This window comes from Cryptotermes secundus, unplaced genomic scaffold (genome assembly GCF_002891405.2).
Source record: "Cryptotermes secundus unplaced genomic scaffold, Csec_1.0 scaffold120, whole genome shotgun sequence".
In the NCBI taxonomy this organism is placed as follows: domain Eukaryota; kingdom Metazoa; phylum Arthropoda; class Insecta; order Blattodea; family Kalotermitidae; genus Cryptotermes; species Cryptotermes secundus.
Genome location: NW_019742442.1, coordinates 1,933,900 through 1,958,257, shown reverse-complemented (window position 1 = coordinate 1,958,257; position 24,358 = coordinate 1,933,900). Strand labels below are relative to the sequence as shown.

Below are 24,358 nucleotides of genomic sequence, written 5' to 3'. Positions count from 1 at the left end.
ATTCCCCCACTCCCCAGTTATTTCTTCTTTACTCTACGCCTGATCCTAGGTGGTCATTCTGTACTCAGGTAAATGTAAATATATATAAAATACTATGTTGTGAAACTGTGACTTCATCCTGCATTCACTTACCTCGAATAAATTCATTACAGCATTGGCCTATGTCTTTACCTTCCCAACCATCTATGGATTTCTGTAGTTCATTGGTTTTTTCAAGGGCTGATTGTCGTCTTGCTCGACCATGCATTCGAACCCCAGTCTCTCTAAAAATCAAATTCACTGTCACATTCAGTCTGAACAGAACACATAAAACAAGGAATTTCAAATTCCAAATCATTTTTGTAATACTCAGAATAAACTTACTTTTTTGGCAAGCTGCTAACCGTCTGTTTAAGTTCCATCTGCAAAGGTCGAAGCAGACCTTCTACTTGCTCTAAACTTTCACCATCTTCATCTCCCGGCTTTAATCGATGTAGGATCTGCATTACACAGAATTTTCCTTCAACTGGTTGAGAAAGTGATTTACAGCAAGACATCATATTATGCTAAATGCTTGTGATTATAGAAAACGAACAAATTATGGGTTAACAGATATGTGAAACACAATACCACATCCCCCCCTCCCAGAAACAAAAATATGTGGATGAAAAGGGAGAACAATCTTCCCTTCTCAACTTGCAGAACTGTATATCTCATTTAATATGGACAAACCTCTCACAGCATCAGATTGCTGTCATAACACATCTCCTGGCACCAACAGTATCAAAGACCAGTAACATAAACAGAACTCCACCAGTGGAGCTACAGTGGTCAGCCTATCACTTTCCCTTTCAAAATTCCTTGAGGGTTATTTTTTCCATGTGGGTTTCAGCAGTGTCTTATCTGCAATTCATCTTCAAGAAAAATGAATATTACAAGGATAAATTTTTAGTCTGTCTCTGCCAATATCATCATCATCAATAAGATGGTTAATGATGATAGTCATCAGTCTCAATATAACTGTATGATGACATCACCATCTACTCTGGTTGCCAGAGCACTGTTTCAACTGAATGCTGAATTCAGATCACTATAAACCATCTGCCACACTTGTCTCTGGAGAACATACTTTCTTCCTATGTGGAAAAGACCCAGGGCATACTTCTTCACTCCACTAAATACCTTAAAAAACAGCACTCTACCATTTGTTCCATCGAGTTTCTTGGCCTTCATCTTGTGAGAATGCTCTTGTGGGAACCTCACTTCAGATAGGTTAAAAGTGGTCAATAAATAATTTAAAAATTTTACCATGCAGGTCTTGGGGCAGGGACTAGGCTGTAATGCTCCACTTTCACCATACCCTATTTCACTTAAAGACAGAATATAGCAGCTCAGTGTATAAGTCTGCACTGAATTCCAGAGTCTCTCTCACAGACCCTGTCCATAACACTGGAATTCATTTTGCCACTGGTGTCTTCCACACCAGCTTTTCTTGAATGTCTACATGCGGAAACACTCCCTTTCCCTGATGATGAAACTCATCTGTAGTTATGCAGCAAAACTGGCAACACAACCCCCCACAAATGTCTTAAATTGTGGTAGCTCAAGCTATCCAACACACCGGGCCTCAGTTGAATAACAGGGCCTCTTGACCTGTCAAGTGTGTGCCTTCATCACTTTCTGCTGAGTCTCAACATGCACATTCCACACATTATACCAAAAGACACTCATATATTCTATATTGGCAAATATGCACATCCTGCATACGAGGTGTGACACATCTGCCCTTACCTGCTCAGGATATAAGCCCCATTTTCAACACAAATCTGTAGAACAAGTGCCTTCAATTTGAATATTTCTGTGTTATGTAACATTTTCTAATAACGAAAATATCCTGTAATTTGGATTATATCTATATTACTGCTGCCTAAACAGGAAGATAAAATTTGCAGCTATATCTTCAACTTACCTTGATGTATTCAAAATATAGGAAACAATGCCAGACGGGCCCAAGGAGAAGTTTAGGCAGGTAATATTTCACAGCCTCCCGAAATCCATGACCCGCTGACTGTAGTGCATCAGATACCTCAGGTCGACTAAGCAATCGTGTGAGGGCATCTCGACTTTGTTGCTGAGTGATGTCCTTGGCGTAACGGCCATACACATCAAATTCAGCAGCCTAAACAAATTTAAAATGCCCAACATTAGTACCTAATGTGAAGATTTCCTACATGGTACAAAATTATTAACACTTTGCATCCTCCTTTCTAATGATGAAGGATGAAAATATAACGGCTGTCCTACAGGTAATATGCAGTAGGAAGGTAACCCTGTATTGCAAGTAATGGGTGAAACTTCATTTTAAATAAATGGTTGTCTTGACTGTTGTTATACAGCAACTGTTGAAAAGACTGATTTAACTTCTGAATCTCAGAATGGACTTCAAAGCACCCATACCTATGGAGGAGGACAGAATGAAAATCATTAAATGTTAATTTAAAATTAGCATCTAATTACCTCCAGGGAAAATACATTAAACAGATAAATATAACTATACGTAAACCAGGTACCACTTCATTCGTCTCCAGGATCATAAGTGGATCCTGAAGTTACTGTTACCTTTCTACTATATAAGTGTAGGGGACTGATGTCAAGAAATAACTTCACCTGCACCTTACAAGGATTTTGGTCACGAGATAATGTTTTACCTCAGCCAACTCCTCAAAGCAGCTGCCTATAGCTGGGACCTGTTTCTCCTCACTGATCTCCAGTGTATCTTCTAATGACCCAAGCAATGTGACTGTCAGCTCATAGATGTCCATGATATTGCTGAACATGGCATCCAATTCCTATGAACATACACAAAAAATAGTGCACCTGCAGTGACTATAAAAGAAATGTGCTTATTATTCTTTCACTTCTGCATACACAATGGTTCCAGACAGAACCTGATAACAGACTTCTGTATACATAGTAACAGACCTTACAGTTCCATGAAGGGGATAATTCTTGATCAGTTACGCAACTACTGACTGAAGTTACAAAATATTATCATACTAGATCCAGACACAGGTGCAGGGCTTGAAAAAGAAAACCATATCTGATATTTGGTTGTGATGTCAATATGATGTAAGATACTGACATACCTTACTGCTTCTCAAAAGAATTAAGAAATGGCACACGTAACTTATGATTCAGAAAATAAAATTGATCGAGTTAATAATCTTAATTTCCCCCATCAACAAACACTTTTCTTTACTTGATATTGATCAATATTTCTTGCACAGGCCACATGACACACACCTACTACTCCGCACTCAACTCCCATGACAATATGAAACACACATTAGGTTTACAGACATGCCTTGTTCTGCACTGTATTTCATCAGCAATGGATATGACCAATCCCATAAAGTCACCAAAACTGTTACTGCTAACCAATTCAACATGCACTGAAGATTTCTGCCCAATACAGAATACATGAATAGAGATAATCTGCCTTAGGAGGGCAATAAACATAAAGACCACAAGCATAAACAGTATAGTGACAGACGATATTAAAAGCAATGAAATTCTGTGAAACAGCTGAAAGGTAATGTTAAGAATGCAAATTTGACTTTAATTAAAAAGTCATGTCAAAACAGACAGTNAGTTTCCCTCATATTAGTTGTGGGAAAAATCATCATGGGTTGTATAAATGTACCACCGGCACTCACTGAGCATATGACACATCAGAGATCACTGTTCTGTTGATGTTTTGGAACCAAAGTGAGACACTCCTTTCAGACCTAACACCTCAGGAATCTTTCTTTGTACTAAAGAGTCCCACCATCTCACCCACGCTAAACAAATCATCTGGTGTACACAAAGTTTTGTCATGCCTGGACTCAAGAATGTCAAAAAACTCATTCACAGCCTTTTACTTAAAACCACTAGCTAGATACAGAAATGAAGGGAAACATTCTTCTTGTGTTGCTTCAGAAAGTGATCAAACCATGATCAACCAGCCATTTAAAATATTAACTGTACCAAATAGGTGGTTAATGCAACACTCTGAGTCACTCTATAACATCTGCTTTCAATTTGTAGAAGGTAACAAACTAACTCAGCCTCCTATGCTGGTGGAAAGATTGGCTTCTGAACAAACAGTTTTTCAGTCATTGAACAAACTGGCACTGTGCTGTTTTTGGAATAGAGTAGACTTCAATACCATTCTTAAGTCTCACAGAATGCCCGATGGCCTTAATCACATTTTCTATGTTCAATTTGTTTCTATTACAATCTGTTTTGGTCCTAGTAGTGTTTGTGGTATCCACGTAATAAATTAATTTTCAAATACTTCACCTCAATATTAAGTGCATGTAATACTCAACCTCTTTATAGGTGGTCCTTATTTACAGCTCCATTTGTGTTTTCCATACTACTAGTCCTGTGCAATTTAACAGGCTCATTTCTGACAAAACAAACCAACAGCATAAATTCGCTCATGTAATTTTGAACTTTAAATGTTACAATGTACATACAGCTGGATAGTTTAAGAAAAAGTTATACAAAAGTGATGTTATGAAAAACATTCACCAGTCAGTTTGCAAAACAGGTAAAATTCACAGCACCTCACGGAACACACTATTTACACCAACTCTGCTCCCACTGCACCTGTGCTGGTCAAGTGAACTGCAGTTTTACTAACGACATTTCCTACGAGACAGCAAGGCAATTATAAAAATTTATTAAGGGATTCTTCCATATTACCACCTTCTCCAGGGGCTCTGTCCCTGGTGGTAAAGTGATAGGGGCGTGAAGCTGAAAACTCACCTCTCATCTAGAGCTGACATAAAGAATTAAAGAATTATGTATACCTCCACTCCCCATATATCTTCACAGCATATTGCTTAACTAATTAAGCAAAGGGACTTTACCATTACCATTTTAAAAAACTTAGTGCATTTTATTTTGTGAAAAATTTATTATATAAGTACAAATCCTATATTTAATAAATTTACAGGACATAACCTCACAACTTGACACTGTTACTACATTTGTAATTATTGACTTGTGTACAGTTTATACATAAAGCGTACTGGTATTTATAATCCATCTTTGTACCAAATTTCATATGCCATAAGCTCACATTCAGTCAACGATTAGGGCAAGTGGAGTACATGAATCAGAAAACTGTATGTTTAAATGATAGGGCACAAGATTAAAACCCATAATGTCTTCATAAGTTTAATTTAGTGTACCTTACCTTTGAGTTTCCTGTTACCAGTTTTGCAATTTCTTCCCTAAAAACTTTGATGATCATGTGTAAATCACGGAGATACTGTTTTTCATCATGGATGAGGTCCTTTACCACTTCATCATAGGTAAGAGAAGTTCGAGGCGTGACAGGGTCAGAATCATCTATCACACCAATTCCTGACATGCCCCCACCTCCGCTGGCATCCTCATCTTGATAAAACATATCCATGAGAACCTATTCAAATGTCAAAAAACATAAAATATATTAGAAAACAAATTCAACATCTGCTTCAACTAAATTCGTTCAAAAATCACTTCCATGCCCCACTATAACATTTACTCATAATAAATTTAGCTAAATAAAAATATGGAAATTATATACTTAAATATAATATTTCATAGATCAAATCCTACATTCTAACAGAACATTAATTAGCCCTTTGGCCACCAAACTGAAAAAATTGGACTGTTTACTCCTTTACTGCCAAAACAGTACAAATCACAGGTCAGAAACTGTTCTTTCAGCTGCCACTACAACAATAACAGCAACAGAACAAGTACACACTATCCTATTCTTATACAAACAATCAACTATGACACCTGATGGCATAACCATATGCTTCAGCAGATATCCCACAGACTAAGCACATTATGTACCCTTTTGACATTCTGTCCAAATCACATGATGATATCTCACTGAAAATAACTGAGAGTCAAAGTAAGAATCAATGGAAATTAAATGTTTCACTACACTTTTAAATGGTAGACCTGGCTCATTCTGCAGTAAGTTAAAAAAGGTAAACCTATCCCTGTATCAGGTTGTGGACGCCTAGAGGGTTGCAAGACATTGAGGCTCCCACATTTTCTATACAATCGGACCACAGATGGTGGTGAGGTTGTCAATCTTCTGCACTGGCAGCCCTTTAGCCCCCAAGGAATATTCATAGTACTCATTTCTGTTAGAGGCTGAGCCAACCCCAGGGCCATGGTGCAGCTGGAAGGATTAGGTCAATTGAAAAATCCAATAAACTCACTGGGAATTGAACCCATGACCTTCCAGCTTGTAGCACTGTGCCCCAACCATACATGACATTAATTTAAAGTAAATAGTATACACACATGTTCAAAAAAAATGAACCCAATTATTTTATGGCATTACCAAAACATACGAACAGTATATTCTGAGGATAAGGTATTTTATCAGCATGCACTTAAAACAATTATTATAAACTGAAGTATCAAACAACAAAAACCAATAACTATAAACGTATTCAACCCATGTGTGCAAAGAACCCAACATAACTAGTTTTGATATGTTCACAGCATTATGAGGCAAATATTATAGATATTAAGTACAGAATACACCATTTTGAAGATATATTCCCATTTTCCTTACTTAAGATTTATCTCAATCTATTATGAGACTTTATTTTTTCACTGCAGTAAACATAAAGACTGTGTTTCTCTGGTACACACTGCTGTGCAGTCTCAGAGATAGGTACCGAAGTTTCTGAGGAACCTGCGAGCTTCCACCTTCTACCCTGATGGTGTAGACAGCAGGTTCCTCCAAAATATTAGTACCTGCGAGTATCTACCAAATTATATGGCATCTTATTTCAGAGGACCATAATTTAAACCACTCTATCTCTTCTAACTACATCTTACATACCATAAACGATCCTAACATTTGTGAATGCATAGTGCTTAGAAAAGTTTTCTTTTTTGGTTTACTTTATAAGAACTCTTCAAAGACACTGCTGTGAGAACCTCAAATCCTACACTAAGCAATGTGAGAGTACATCATGTTAAGAATATGAAATTAAATGTTACCTCACATAGGTATCACCAAACTTGATCTAGGTATCTGAAATTGTAAGAAAAATTATGTACTCCTCATTGGTCATGTCTTCAATTTCAGTTCTTGTCCACTTTCCCTAATTCCATACCATGACAAGATCCACCTATTCTTTCAATATTATAAGTAACGATTCCTTCAAGAGTGTCAAATTAGCTTCATAAAATAGGTCATTAAGGGATGAAAATTTAGTAGCTGGTTTCCCACCGCGGCAGCCCGGGTTCGATCCCGGGTCTCATAAAGTGGGATTAGTAGTGGACAAAGTGGCGCTGTGGCTGGTTTTCTCCGAGTATTTCGGTTTCCCCTATCAATCTTCATTCCACCAAATTCTCCATCATTATAATCACCCAGGACAAGCTACAATAGGCCACTCAGTGGTTGCCGTGCTGAGTGGATCCTGTTGGATTTCACCCCCCACTAAGTGAATTAAAAAAAAAAATTTAAGGGATGATAATTTCTAATGCTACCTTATGCTGAGGATATAATTCTGCCAAATGGTCTCTATTAATATATTACAACTCTTGGACAAGAGAAAAATATAATTCTGGGTCTACAAAATCTCACATAACAGTTCCACATACTTTTAACTTTATTAATAAAGAATGGTTTCAATTAAAAAAACATTAGCTTCAAAAGTGCTTCAGAGCTTATACCGCAATTCCAAAATAAAGAGAAAACATTCCACTATTCCCTAAAGAAACTTCATAAACATTAGTTAGGTCAAGAAGTAAGTGACATGTTTTAAAAATCTGATTTGTCTACTAATATTAAGACCCAAAACTAAATTAAAACTAGTTATAAATGTTTTCACAAGATATGGACTTGCTGAAATCACACTGCTGCTTCTAAAACATTTCAGCATGGCGTGTATACTCATGCAGCAACCAACATATGACTAATCTTGCACCACATAAAACAACATGGGGACTGCGGGCATACAGACTCACAGTAACAAAAGAAAGAAAGCAGCATAAGAAGAGGAAGAATTAGAATTTTAGATGCTTAGTAAGTTTTTGTATGTCCATGTGTGTAACATTTCACTACCAGAAAAACAAAAATGACTTAGTTTCCCTGTGTTGAGTTATTTAACTCCTATCTCTTGTACACATAATCAGAGAGCAAACATATTTGTCCACGGCTATATGTTATATGATAGAGGTTAATACAGTAAAACTTGCATACAATTAAACTTGGATTAAACAGAAATAAGCTTTTAAAGGAACAATTCTACTGTCCCCTCCCCGCCCTCAAAAAAAAGGGGGGGGGAAGTAAAAGGGAAATGTAAAATTGCCTCTAATAAAGAGAAACCATTTGACATAGAAACAAAAGGAAAAACAAGAATGTAAATGAAAATAAGCGACTTTTAACATTTATTATTTTCTGTTCATGTAATTTTGGGAGAAAGGAAAGGAGGAAATTAAAAGGAAAAATGAGAGCAATAAAGCTAAAAAGGCAATCTGCTCAGTAATAGTGTAGTACACACATATAACATAAATTTCTGAATGCCACTTAAATCATAAAAGTATAGTGCGCACACTGTGCCATATTCATAAATATGTGGGGTATGCACTGTGTCAAATTTGTTACCTAAATTACTGTCATGTATACGGTGGTATGCGTGATGAAAATGAAGGGTTCTAGTTCAGATAATTAGATTTATTAGCACTTTGGTTACACACTCTCTCTTAATTATACTTAAATAAGTCAATAGAACACCATCACTGATTTACACACTTTCCAATTCACCGCTGCACACGCACTAGGATTCTCTGTTTCTACTAGTTCTCTCCTAGCAACGGATCTCAACATGGAAACTCATTTCAAATCACTATGAAGTCTCCTCTAGATTGGCCTCTGTTGCATCTTGGCAGGCCGTTGTATCTTTTAGATCATTTTTCATGTCTGTTATCCTGGCATCCATCTTCTCTACATTTCCGTTTCGGGTTCCACTTTCATCAAGTTGGCATCTGTCTTGTCATGAATGGCTTCCAGCATTGTCGCCACTTCTTGGTCGATTTTCTATTCAGTGTCCCTTTCTTCTTGGTCAGCTTTCTGCTCAGCCATCATCTTCTCGAGGTCAGCTTTTGTCTTATTTCTTCTCCTGGTAGGCTCTTCTTTCAGCCTCCCTACTTTCTTGGTCAGCTTTCCTCTCCGCCATCATCACCTCAAAACTTGTCTGGGACTGTCAATAATCCCTCATACAACTGGCCAAACATAACAAAGTTCAATTGAGATGGATGCCATGTCATGGGGGCATTGTTGGGAATGAAATGGCAAATCAGTTGGCAAGACTGGGACCTGAACATCTGTTCACACAACCCCAAACAGCTTGTGGCATCTCAGGTGGATATGTCAAGAAAACAGTCAGGGAATGGACAAACAGAAGTCACAAAAACATTGGGAATCCGTAACTGTACTCAGACAGGCAAAGGGACTTATATTAGGGCCCTCTGTCAGAAGAATGAAGGATCTGTTAAAATTAAACACAGACCAGTTAAGACAGGTGGTAGGACTATTTACAGGATACTGTCACCTAAAAGGAAGCCTTTTCAAACTGGGACTAACAGTTGACCCCCTTGCAAATGGTGCCTAGAAAAAGATGAATCAGCCACACACATACTATATGTGACTGTGAATCTATAGCTTATTTAAGATTTGTTACTTGGGCCAGTTTCTTATGGAACCAAGTGACTATTATGACATCCCATAAAAAGTCCTACATTTTATTCAAAGTGTAGGACTGATAAAGGGTTAAACAAAAGAGGGGATGCACAACAGAACATTAAAGGTTACTGTGCAAGGGCCGAAAGGGCCCACCCCTTTGTATTCATTCATTCAATCAATAACCACATGGAAAATCGGGGACTAGGTGGACAGATGTGATTATATGCAAAAGAAAGTATGGAAAGAGTAGACATAAATACAAGAAGAGTGCTTATGAGAGGATGCTCATTGTAAAACCTAACCTGAATGGTGGTGGTGGTGGTGGTTCAAAACTTAAAGATAAAGGCATAATTTTGCACTTGTGATAGTAAAATCTTATAGTACGAGTAATATCTGCATAAGAACATAAAATTTCATGTAAATATTCCTGAGCATTTAGATATGATGGAAAACACCCATATCATAAGAACACATCAACTCAGAAGAAGGGATGGCACAAGAGGCTAGTTTTATGACTGTTACACTAATATTAAATGTTTTTTCTAAATGAAATCATAAGAAAAGCATCTAAAGACAAAAACAGGTTAATTATCCGAACTTGCTCAGATGATGTGGTTAAAAATAAGATACATATAGTAACCGGATATATATGTATACATTCCTACATGTAAACTGGAGAAACTGTTCTGTGCTGGTTACCAACTTGACTTTATGTATCAACAAGCTAGGTTCTGGGAACAAAGGAAAAGAAGTCAGTGAAGAAGTTCGATGAAACAGAGAACATTAGGAATACATTCTGGCTGAGTACAAAAACAACCACATAAATATCAACGCCTACTGTATTTCTGGGTGCCTTTGGGGCATTCAGTTTCTTCCATATATATTTATTAAACATTGGATCATTCTGTTAAAATCTTGGAAAAATAATTCAAGTTCACATACAACACTCTGAACTGCCACTTCCATGAAACAAGTTTCAACTCGAAAACCTTTCCACCACTTTACTGGTAGCAGCAAAATTCAGTTACATGTGGTCATAAATCTGTCTATGTTGCAGTAAGATTTAGTACCAGTGTCCAGGAAGTCCTCAATGGTACATTAGGAGCTCATTCTCTCTTTAATAGTTTACATGAAAGAAGCTTCTTACAATTATGGGATACCATTCTCCACAACAATTTCTCTAGGACAACTGAAAGTTCACAATATATGTAACTGAATTCTAAAGTTCTCAAAATAACGGAGCTAACTGCCAGGAGGAGGAAACAGGAACAGAAAATAACATGCACATTTAAAATATATATATGAAGAACTAACTTCAGACCCTAGCTTTAGTCTGCACAAAAAAAAAAGCATAACTGCTTATGGCAGGTAATATGTGGAGACAAATGCTGGGATAAGATGATTATACTGATCTGTTAATATGCAAATTTGACAACAGTAATTTTTATTCCAATAAATCACTTTCCATAACTCTGTCAGGTTTATCTCTAAAGCATCGTTCATTTAGTAACCGCCACAAAATGTTTTTTTACAAACTACCGAGAATTGAAAAATATATTTCCTCTTATTCTGTTCTACTTATTTATTGTGTCCAAATGAACAAATCACTTTATTAATATACTAAAACACACAAACAAAAAAAAAGTGTAATGACGGAGAATACTGATGTGCAAATGAACATTTACCAGAATTCAATAAATCATCTGTGATCAAACCAATACTTTTCTTTCTTCTGTGTTGCACCAGCAATGACCTGCTATCATGGTAACATTCCACCTTCCTTAGCAACTCTTCATGTCCTTGTGAAACTGTTCCTTTGTTCATCAATGAAACTGTTAAGATTTTTTGGGAACACAGTCCAAATGTGAATGTAAGAAAGTAACCTTAAGCTCATATTACAAACTAACTTTTGAAACTTATCCAGTATGCTCTTAACAATCATTATGTAATTTCAGTCTTTACTGTTCCCTAAGAAGGTAAGAATAACCTTTTTAAATCTCTTCTCTTTTATTTGCCTAACTGTTCCCTCAAACTGTTCATTAAAAGTCAATTCCCTGACCAGAAGCTCAACAAAAATTTTTGTTAACTTTATTATACATGACAGCTGGGAATTTTTTGCTGATGTACTTGACGCAATCACCAACTTTATTTGGTGCATTCAGATACGGCTTCATTAAATTTAACAGAGATAACAGCACTTTGTTTGGGTCAACCAAATTATATGCTTTTGAAATCTGTTATAAGAGTGTGGGGTGGCCACAACTTCTTTGCACAATGAAGACTTCGTGTTCTGCTGTCCCATTCACAAGGAACACATGGCATATTTGTGTAACCAGTTTGCTGACTATGAATCATATATATAACATTAAATCACCACTATTCTCCAGCACATTTAGAACATAAAATTACCATCAAGTATCCATCTACATTCTTTATATTCAATTTCCCTATGCAGAAGTTCAAGATTCTCACACATATCTCTCAAACGCACCAAATGGACACTTCACACAAAAGCATATTTGTTACCATTGTGAAGGAGGATACCCTTCAGGCTTCTCTTGGAGGAAATACATAGACACCTCCACTTACTATGTTAATAAGCTGCAGCTCCTAAGCTAGTTATTAATGTTGCTGCTAAAGAGAAGTGTATCTTTCTAGGAAGAGTACAGTACTAATCCATCCTCTCAATTTCTACCCCAATAAAACAATGTTCCAGTAGGAAGTTGAATTTATTAATATACTAAAACACACATGTTAGTTTTTAGCTTGGATTCTAGACTCTGTGTTATTTGCAGAAGCCAAATGGTAAAGACAATGGTTACTCTGTTCTAATGTAATATTTAAGGACATGGGTTTTGCATACTCATGTTATGTGGTCTCAAGCTGCCACCCAGCTCAGTGATCTTAAAGTGCATGCATATTCCCATTCACTGGGGGTGCATGAGATCAACAACTGATAATGCACTCCCATTAATAACTGTTAACAAGCAGTATGGCCAGATCCAAGCAGTATGAAAGAGAACAAGTGGTTTGAGCTTGTTTTCTATGGATATGTATTCCAGGATCAGTGGCATCTGAACTGACCTGAGCCAACTGATAGAACCAATGAAAAACTTCCCTCCTTCCACACTTTCCACAACTTGATGACTACAAGGAAACCAGTGATGCATGAAACCTATTCCTGTATGGATCTGCTTAGGCCATGTTAATACAGGGCAAATCTTACATGGGTGGTGGCAGCTACCCAAGGCAGTAGTTACCTTTCTAAGGCACAAAGAGTGGAATTATCTGCATAATTCATATCCACCCTAACACAAAACTCTCTCCTTAAAGAAGATAACTGCATAGGGTTGAAACACACATCCAAGTGTGCACTCACCTCTTTGGAGTATTAGGGTACAGGTGGACAGAGAAACAAGTGGTAACCACGGCAGAATTTTAATTACCATTTAACCCTGACTGGTATATAAAAGCAAATGGTGGCAATGATGCAACACAGTCTTTACCATGAAACAACACTAGCAGCACCATAATCAATTTCATTAAAGCAAAATACGGCCATTTAAAAAATATGCATGTGATGAACAAAAATAAAAGCCACTTTTTGATTCTGTGTACCAGGATTAATGTAAAACAAGTACACTTCTCCAGATAATAAATTCATCAGTCAAAGGTCTGTGCAACATCAGAGTGACATGAAATTGTGTTATTGTGTGAGACATAAATAGGAGAAGAATGTTAATAAGATAATGTTAATAAGAATGATAAAAACAGCCTAAAAAGTTTAACGAGTAATGAACATAGTGACATGTTTTCACATATGTACATAAAAAACTGGCTCAAGGGATTCATGTATAGGCTAAAGAAGGATGACAGCCCCCTTTACATAACATGTATTTTCATCAACATGAATACAGTACATTGACATATAATTATAAACCTGCAAATAATTTCTGTTTAAAGGACGGAAGTGGCTCTCTGCTCCTTGTGTGAGTCTAACTCTTCTATCGTCAGTTTATATAATTTATTACTTAACCAAATACCTTGCTCACAGTATGCAAAGTTAAATTAAAGTACAGACTGCATGACCATGGTTCAATGACCAGTAGGCACAATATAAATTTTTCTACCAGTGGATATTTTGGGCTACTTTCTTGGGAGCACAAAAGGTAGGCCCCACAAATTCACCTTCACCTACTGCCATGGCTGAAAATGCATAGGGATTTATATCCAAGCCTCTTACAACTTTAGACTGTAGTATTTAAACTACGTTTTTTTAATGCTAGTGGGGTGGGACTTTGTCCCTTGTACTGTGGCCACTTCTGGCCTATTGTACCAGCCCCAGATGACAGGTGAGGGTTATTGTGGAGCAACTGGTGGAATGAAGATTGGCAGGGGAAACCGAAGTACTCGGAGAAAACCTGCCCCAGGGCCACTTTGTCCACCACAAATCCCACTTGACCAGACCCGGGCCGCCGCGATGGAAAGCCAGTGACTAACTGCTTGAGCTATGGTGCAGCCCATAGTATTTAAACTAGGTAGTAACAGTAAATATTTCAAAGTATATGCCAATTTAATTAAATAATTTTTCTGGGGACTAAAGCACGGCCGTCACATAAGGCTGACAACCTTACCACCATCTTTGAGAGCCGACTGTCTAGATAATGTGGGAACCTCAATGACTCACAAATCTATGGGCCTTCACGGCCTGTTATAGGGATAGCTTTACTTTACTTATATGCCAACAAGTGCTCAACAGCTGTCTCTGTTTTCAAAACACAACTGTGCTTGTTAAGTCATATGTTCTTTCACCTCACACAGCTCAATAAACTAAAGGAAACAAAAATTAATGAAATCTGCAATGTTTCATTCCATGGGCAAACAGCCCTCTAGCTGAAAGTATACATGGATTGACTTTTAATTAGAAAGTTGTTCATGACAATACAAAAAATGTAGCAAGCTGTCAGCTGGTAGAGCAAGAGTGACATCTGTGAAGTATGATAGACATCATGCTATGTAATTTGTTACACATCAGTATTCTGGATTTTTTCTTCACAATGCTCACATTCCCAATACAGCATACTTCCAATTATCTCTGTGGATTATCTGATTTTTGGCTTATCTATGCACTTTTTGCAGCATTCACAACCCTAAGGAGCACCTATTAAGTGTGCTCAGCATGGTCATCCATTTGTCTGTACATATCAAAAAACCTGAGAACTGCTGGATGAATTCTCATGAAATCTTATATTTGAGCATCTTACAAGGAATTGTTTAGCAATTTCAATTTAGTTTAGAATGGATAATTTTAACAACCACTTTCCATGATGATCTATATGTATTTGTGCATATATCTTGAGCAAAAGTCACTAAAAATGTACCGAAAAAAAAAACTAATTCCAAACAAAAGTTACTGAGAAATATGAAACATATTTCATCTTCAGTGCACTTCTTTGATCAGACTTCTAGTTTCTGAAATGACTGAACAAATCAGACACTATGTATACATTTCCAAATTTCTATATTTAACAATCATTCTTGAATCATTCATGTATTTCAATTATTCAACTGTCTTTCCCCCTTCATTAGCACAGACTATTGGGAGTATACTGTACTATATGATATCCACAGTTAAGCAAAAATGATTTTTCAGATTTTGAACACAATATGTAGACATTTTCCTTTGGAAAATATTAATTAGATTTATTATTTAATTTCCTTGCATCATTTCATTTGATACAATACACCTATGAAAATGTACTTAAAAACATAATATTTAACCCTAATTTTCAATTTGAATTCTAAGACTGTCTAAAATCAACAAATACTCTTATGATCTTGCAAATTTGTATAGTTTACTGGTAACAACAACATGCATGTTCCTATTTTCTTGCATGCAGTACAGTTAAAATGGGTTAGGATACAGTCTGAGTTCTAGGAATACTCCTACGTACATTTACACAAGTAATGTTCTGAAGAAAGAATACTTAAAAACAGACACATATATGTTATTTGAACTATACATATATATATGCATTTTTCATTAACAAGAAAATTGTTAGGACACCAACAATTTCAGACTTTAATACTCTGCAAGTATGTTCCATTAATCATGAAACCATACCTCAAATTCTTTTCATTTAATCGCAGTAAATTCACACACACATACACCACATGTTGTAATTATATTTTCCTTCAATACCATATGAGCAGAAAGCAGCATGAAATACCACTGAAGTATGAATTAAGAACAGCATACAAATAAACAGGCATGGTATAAACAATCCATAATAACAAATGGAACAAAAGCCTACAGAGCAGCCTGAACTCTCTGAAGACAAGTTTGCAAGATCAAAATACTGACTTGAGTAGTCTGAAAAATCAGCGTGTACACCCATGGAACTAAGCAAATATATGGACAGGGAGTTTTAAGTATAGTAGAAAATGAGGAGGGTTGAATGTCAATATTTCTTGTTTTATTTTACATACCACCTGATTTGTTCATATCAGTTCACAACGGGACGCATGGAAAGTACATACACAGCATAATCAATAATAACTAAAGCAACAAAACTGCAACTCAACATATTAGCATTTGTAATGGCTTGCAAATAAAGTATCACTTTCTCCCTTAAGCCCCCTAGTCCACAATTTCATAAACATTTACTGAGCTTATGTCCAGTTTCTTTCTATATGGAAAGGAAAACTTCCGGTCGACTGAACAGCTTTCACAACCTGCAACCTAAGAGATCCTTTTCCTGCCAGTAAACTGTCTGTCAGATATTCTATTGTGTGTAATTCATAACATACAGTGACGCTTCTCTAAAAACCATATTTGTAAGGCACGGATTGTGTTTTAGGTCATTCTAGTGTAATGCAACTCCGTCTATTCAGAGATCACCTTCCCTCATCTTCACCAAAACCCCTCTAAAAAGACTTCAATCAATTTATTAAGTAATGATTTAACACCATCATTTAACAAGTTTCAGGGTAAAGTTCAGAGTACTGTTGTCAAAAAATTACAACTGCAACCCAAATTACATTAGATTTGTTTTTAAAGCCCAAAGAGCAATAGTGTAATGTATGTAGTACATGTGTAAATGTCTATGTATGTTTTTATTTACTTATTGGCACTTAAGCGAATATAACTATTGCATCTGTTTTTCACGTAAAGTAACATTATGGGAAATAAACTGGTGCAATAGTTGTTATGTAATGTGTATTGGCATGTGTTAGTGACCAGGCATGTGGTTTAGAGTGATAATTTGATTAACCGAATGTGTAGAACTTGTAACTACTAAGGCAAATCGAAAAGTCTTTGCCCCTAATTCTTTTCGGCCACAATAATACACATTCAGGGAAATCAAAATAAAGGCAGTGTTCTAAGTACCTTTGACTATTTTTCCACATAGTCACCACCCTGGTTCAGGCATTTGTCCCATCGCACCACTAGTTTGGGGATGCCACTGTTGTTGAATTCGGCCGGTTGAGCGCGGAACCATAGCCGTAGAGCGGTTTTCACGTCGTCGTCAGAAATGAACCTCTGGCCTGCCAGGAACTTCTTCAGTGAACAGAACACGTGGTAATCACTGGGGGCGAGGTCTGGATTATATGGTGCATGCTCCATATCTCCCATCTGAATGACTGCAGTAGCACCCAGGGATTCTTGTGGATGATGTGGTTCTCCTCCATGACAATGCCAGGCCTCATGTGGTAAACAGGACTGCAGCCCAACTGCAGTCATTTGGATGGGAGATTATGGAGCATACACCGTATAGTCCAGACCTTGCCCCCAGTGATTACATGTTCGGTCCACTGAAGAAGTTCCTGGCAGGCCAGAGGTTCATTTCCGATGACGTGAAAACTGCTCTCTGGCTATGGTTCCACACTCAACTGGCCGAATCACTACTGCCTTGTAGTGATAATATAATCTGCATATTTAATTTTTCATGATTCATGGGCACTACCAAACATACTACTTTGACCAATGACATTATCAAGGCACTCCTCAATTGTTTAATACAGCCCTTCGAACTCATATGGCAACTTTCTGCTAACAGCTGAATGATTAAATAAAGTCTGAAGAGTACTACCTTCTGGGATATTATGCCATGTAGTCTGTTAGCTCTGCTAGTCATCTGCTTTCACACTGCTATCTTGCTTGGCTTATTCTTCAACCTTAAAGATGGAGGTGACATGTTCCTCCGAAACACCAGATGACTTTCAACGGACTACATGGCACTACATCCCAGAAGACAGAACTCCTCATAACCACTGTTGTCAGAACCTCAAATACTACATAAATAAAATCTGTTGGATAAGAAGGATGGGCAAAATATGGCCTGAGAAAATATCCAATCTGACCTGCAGTGATGTTTTAACATTAGCAATAGTATAACTGGCCCTTATCAATTTTTTACTCCCTCATATTAAAATTGCACACATTCATACAAAATCAAATTTTGGTGTCTGTACTAAACATAGGGTCTATTCAATTTTTGTTCAGTATACCTACAAGCATGAGGAAGATGTGTGGGGTGTAATCCATATTCTCTTTAATATATACCAGAACATCATGAGTAACAATTTATAACAGTGTACTAAAGGTAGTTATCAGGAATACGATTTTTATAACTTTGGGTAAAATATGGATCACGCCAGTCAGTGTTCTTAATTAACAATATGTCAACTAAATAAGATCTAAAAGTTTGTGATGATGGCACATTATTCAAACGTGATGTTTCTAGACATTATCCATTGACCTGTTTTATCTAAAAACATCAACCTGTTTTATTTATTTGTTTAAAAACAGGAAGGTGTTTTAGACAAAAACAGGATGATGGATAATGTCCAGAAACAATATTTGTTTTAATGTGTTAACTACACTATTTTTCTGCAAGACTCTCTGGCCAGTGGTCACTTTGAAATATATCTGTCATGTTTCCATGCAATATGAAATTCAACCCCTGTCCTAAAGGCAGGGCAGACTGAGTTCTACTGGTGAAAGCATTTATTCCATACTGATCTCATCAACTATGTCCATTTTTATGACAATATAAATTTTTACACAGACATCCTGTAAACTTTATTTAGTAAAAGGGAAACTTGTAACATCTTGTTGCCTTTGAGGCCAATTTTATTCAGGCTGAGACTACTGACCCCTGGCAGAGATCGTCACTCATTGTTCAAATCTGTTTTCTTCTCAGTAAAGATAAATCTGTTTATCAGTTATGCACATTATCACCATCCACATTTGCCAAGGACACAGAGATAAATATAGTTCAGTAACACATGAATCATCTAATTATATTATACATTAGCTATTTTCAGTGCAAAAGAAACTTGACAATAAATATGCATCCCACAATTCCACTAATATCAACCCAACCAAAAATCGAAAATTCAGGATTAAGATATATACCTTCCATAATAAGTAAATGATTTAATGACTTGTTTTGTGATGACCACATTCCTATATATACATACATATATCAAGCCTGGCTGAAAAAGTTCTGTCTCCATCTCTGTACCTTGAGGAAGGTCCTGACATCTCAATGACTCAAAAAGGTACTTTGTATACTTGAAGTGTTCCATTTTTCTATACAGACTGTAACCAAAACGTCCAGACAAACTTTGGGCACGAGTTCCACACACACAAAACAAGAAAAATGTCCACATCAACATTTGTCTGGAAACATTTAATTTGTGAGTTATAGCTGAAAGAATACTGCTGTGACCTATTTAATTGTTGTTATCAACTCTGATGACTCAACTTTCTAGCAGGGTATTAATTGCCTGTTCCTGCTGAGTTGACCTTCAGATGTGTTTGTATGTTACCAGTTACAGCTCTTTAGTGGCAGGTGAGTGGTGTTGGAAGCATGTTCGGCATTAATGTGTGGGCAGAGACTGTCGGTAATTGTTTTGTTGGCCTGCATGTTTTGCAAACACTACTATTTCCTCTTACATGATCTGCCAAAGCTACTGAAAGATATACCACTGGCAGTTGGAGCACCAATGTGATATGTGCAAAATCGTACTCTGGCACATTTTAGCCATGTGCTGCAAGATTTTCTCAATAACATCTAGCATGACCAATGAATAAGTGGAGGGGGACCCACTACATGGTCTCCATGCTTGCCACATTTGAATCCTCTGGATTTTTACCTGTGAGGACACCCAAAACCCCTTGTGTGTGCAGCTCCTGTTGACAAAGAAGAGGCATTTCACCATTGGACAGTGGATGCCTTTCAGACTATCTGCAACTATGCCAGTATCTCTGATATGACGTGGTGGTCTATGCTAAGATGTGTAGAGGCATGCATTGAATCCCATGGAGAACATTTAGCGCACTTTTTATACATGTATCCTTTCAGCTATAACTCACAAATTATGTGTTTCCAGACACTTTTTTTTTTGTTTTGGTACACAGAACTCATGCCCAAAGTTTATCTGCATCTTCAAGTTACACCTGCATTATTTACTATAAAACTTACACATTTCTGCTGGCATAAAACAAGTTCTGAGATAGATATCTTCATCTTGATTCAAGACCCAAGCTTTCACAAAAGCCCTGATTTCCTCATCCAAATCACAAAGATTTCTTTAAAGACCATGCTTCAGCCATTGGAAAAGATTAAAGTTATACAGTATGAAATCCAAGCTATAAGTAGGACCAGCACAACAGCAAAATATAGCGGGTCGATCATTGCCCTTGAGACAAGTGATGTGTGAGGTCTTACATTGCCATGGTTAAAAATGATGGTTTGTCTGTCATGGTGAAGCCTGATAATCCTCTGCCTTATAACCTTCCCAGGGTTTCGATGTACAGATCTAAGTTTACTGTCACCCTGGCTACTACATGATCTGCATGAATTATACCTTTTGCATCCAAAAATATGGTCTGGGACGCTGTTGGTCCCAGTACCTCTCAGTTCCTCTTTTCAGGCTTTGGAAACTTTACAGAATCTTCAAGAATTTCTGAAGGCCACCTACAATATCTAAGAACATCCAAGAAACTCCTAAAACTTTCTAGAACAACCTGGGTCTCTCCAGCACAACCTGTACCTTTCTAAAACCTCCAAGAATCATAAAAAATTTCCCAGAACTTCCAGAAAATTTCAAGATTATCACAGAACCTTCCATAAGTTCCAAGAACCTCCAAGAGAGTCCAATGACTTTCCAGAACCTTCAAGAAACTTCAATAACTTTCATGAACCTCCAGGAACCTTCAAGATCCTCCCAGAAATTTCAATAACTTTCATGAGCCCCGCAAAGCACTAGAGAACTTTCATGAATCCTCACGTTCTCACGAATGTTCAAGGACCTTGAAGAGCCTTCCACATCCTCCCAGGAACTACAAGAACCTTGCAAAATCTTAAAGAACTTTCAACGACCTTCCAGAACTTTAAAGAACATCCCAGATCTTCCAAGAACCTTCCAGGGATGTGGGGACCTCTCATAACTGTGAAGAACCTTCAGAAAACTTCCAATAAGTTCCAGTAATCTCTCAACACACTGAAGAGCCTCCCAGAACCTCCAATAACTTAACAGACACTCCTAGAAGCTTCCATATCCTCTAACAACCTCCCAGAACCTTCAATAATCTCCAAGATCCTCTGAGAGCCTTCAAGAACCTCTGACAGCCTGAGACATTTCACATCTTTTCAGAAATTTCAATAACCTTCAAGGATTTCCTAGAATGTATAACCTCCCAGGACTTCCCACAGCCTAAGAGAACTTTTGAGAACCTTCAAGAAGCATCCCAAACCTCCCCAAACTCTCAGGAACATTCAAGATCCTCCCAGAATATCCCAGAACCTCCTGGAAACTTCCAGAATCTTTGAGAACCAATGAGAACTTCCCAGAGCTCCTGAGAACTTTCAAGAACATTCTTACCATCTAATAATTCTCAAGAACATTTGAGAACACCTATGGACTTCTGAGGGCCTTTGATAAGCATGTGGGGGAAACCTCCACCAAGTCTAGTCATAAAAAATGTCCCAAATTGAATTCAAAATATGCTGACAATTATGCAATGGTAATTTTGTTTGAAACTAACAAAGATGAACATATGATGAACAATTTGTGAACTTCAGGAGTCACTTCCTGCCTGACATCACTCCAGAAATTCAAATCCCTGAGGAGTGCCATGATGAATTAGTTCTTTGTAGTCAGGGTATTCCTGGCAACATTGCATTCATAGCATGAAAATATTACATTGGGCTCTTATCTCTGAACTTTTACATCCATTTGCAGAATGAATTATGGTAAATTTAACCACAAATAAACACCCAGTCCATATTAAAATTTCTACCTTATTAGTGATTCAAAATTCTGAAATCTAGAAACTGTATAAATATTCTAAATCTGTGAGGTTTTCATATAATTAGTAAATAAAACAAAACAACATAGTAATTAACATATAAGATATCACAGAAGTAAATGGACAAGCTTCTGGAAGTTTTAATTTAAGAAACTTCAAGTGATGAATGTGACAGCAATATGCATTCCTTGCATGATAGTTACAGTCTTGTGGATATATGAATTAAACATGATTTAGTTAAATAGTAACAGAAGTAACCGGTTGAATTGTTTCTCATATAATTACTGTAAAAAATCCCACAAACACCCAAACCAATAATCTGTTGCATTGTAAATTCCACAATTTTTTAGTTACTGACATTCAAAGTAAAAGACCTGTGCATGAAGGGTACTCAGAGTTTTAGTTAAATGCCCAAACACCACAAAATTATACAATAAAACTGTATTAACAACAATATATTTTAATAATTTAATAAAAGTGGGGTGCCGGTCACAGTAGCCATGCGGTCTAAGGCATGAGCTCTCTTCGCTCGCTCAGATGCTGGGAATGTGAGTTCAAATCCCACTCAAGGTATGGATGTTTAGATGTGTATGCATTTATTCTGTGTTTAGGTAGAGGCCTTGTGACAGACTGATCATTCGTCCAAGGAGTCCTACTGTCTGTGAAAAATTATTACGGAGACTGAATAAGAGGCCTGGGCCCTGAATGGGCTGGAAGAGACATAAAAAAAAAAAGCAGAGGGCATGAAACTGACCACTCACCTCCAAATACAGCCAAGATGAAGAATATATGGATCTTTACATCCACTCCCCCATACGTCTCCAATGGTGTAGTGCACAGTAACAATTCTACCTTCACCTTTGTAAGTACAGTAAAACTTGGTTATAGCAACATCGGTTTCTGCGACACCTTGTCTATTGCGTCAAATATTCAATGGTACGAACTAATTCCTCATAAAGCAACTGTTTTTATACCTTGCTTAGTATGACATGCACAAATGCATCAACCTCGTATGTAACGTCATTTTCATTCCTGAATTTCTCTGATATGGACATTGAACGTAATTTAGAAAGTGTGTATTGGGCAAGTAACAGGAAACAGATGAAGATAACTGATTACTGTACTCGTATCTAGGTACAGTAAGGCACAACAATTGATGTAATCTACTGTAATTTGGTGAGTAGGCCTACCTTTAATATACAGTATTAGTGCGGTGTGTATTGTCAGTGAAAAGCGCTGTAATATGTCTTTGATATTACACATTTGGGCAATTCCACATTAATGTTACGTTAGTCTGTACTTAACTACGTATTTCACTAAACAATGCAACATTTTAACTCGGTTTTTGGTAGATTTTTACGTGACTAACATAAGGCTACTGTGGAAGTGCCCATTTCGGTTACATTTGTTTATAACGACACTATTTTTAGGTCCCTTTGATGACGTTATAACCAAGTTCTACTGTACTAGTATTGGCAGAGGACAGTCACATCAAAAGTGGTAACGAGACTACTTTCTCAGTGATACGAGAACAGTGGCATCTTTATATTTTGATGTCCTTGCTTCACTACATATTCCAGAAATGACCGATTTAGTTATACTACAAGCGTTTGCTGTTAGATCCCAGTAGTTTGAAAGGTCCAGTTTTCTAATTCTTCTTCACATGGGGACATGCCACTAAGTAGTGTGGTAGATAGATATATAATATAGTGGAGATTGAGCCAGCACATTTCTCCAAAATATTCGCTCCCATCTACCAGATTATAAGACATCAAATCCTACAAGACAGTAAGTAATCTTGGAAGTTCAGTCTAGTGAATAACATGCCAACTCAGTGTGCCAAGTAACATGAGAAGTGAAATCGCAAATTAGTCACTAGCAATCCCTGTATGAAAATTAATGGGTGGAGGACATTTTGTCCATAGATTTACTACAACAGAATTCAGAGCACCAGGAAGAGCCCAGCATACATGTGAAGTGCATAGCAAGAGACAGAAACATTTAACTGGAAACACTGTTAAAAAGCTTACTGCTATGTACTGTCAGCAGCACAACATACAGCTTTTTTAGGATTAGAAGCTTGGAAGGTAGCCAAATTTGATAAAATCATCTGGCTATCAGCATCATCAGTTAGTTAAAAACAAACCTGACATTTCAGAGACCATCTATGTCCCCATCACTAGGATCTTATGTGGCACTAGATCCAAACTGTCCCATCTACATACCAACCCACAGCCTGCAATCAAAACTAAGGACGAGCTACTGGAGGGCTAGTAGACAGACTCATGGGTTTTCTT

General features: G+C 37.1%; 1 protein-coding gene across 1 annotated transcript in view; it reads right to left on the bottom strand.

The window, feature by feature from the left end:
• The window catches only part of LOC111873103 (protein son of sevenless), a 78,588-nt gene that overhangs the window by 29,751 nt on the left and 24,479 nt on the right, over positions 1 to 24,358 (bottom strand). The window contains exons 5-9 of the mRNA XM_023867522.2: positions 5,228 to 5,455; positions 2,688 to 2,828; positions 1,949 to 2,158; positions 364 to 479; positions 133 to 263 (exon numbers count right to left, since the gene is read on the bottom strand). Coding sequence (XP_023723290.1) covers positions 133 to 263; positions 364 to 479; positions 1,949 to 2,158; positions 2,688 to 2,828; positions 5,228 to 5,455 — 826 coding nt within the window. The remainder of the gene's footprint in view (positions 1 to 132; positions 264 to 363; positions 480 to 1,948; positions 2,159 to 2,687; positions 2,829 to 5,227; positions 5,456 to 24,358) is intronic.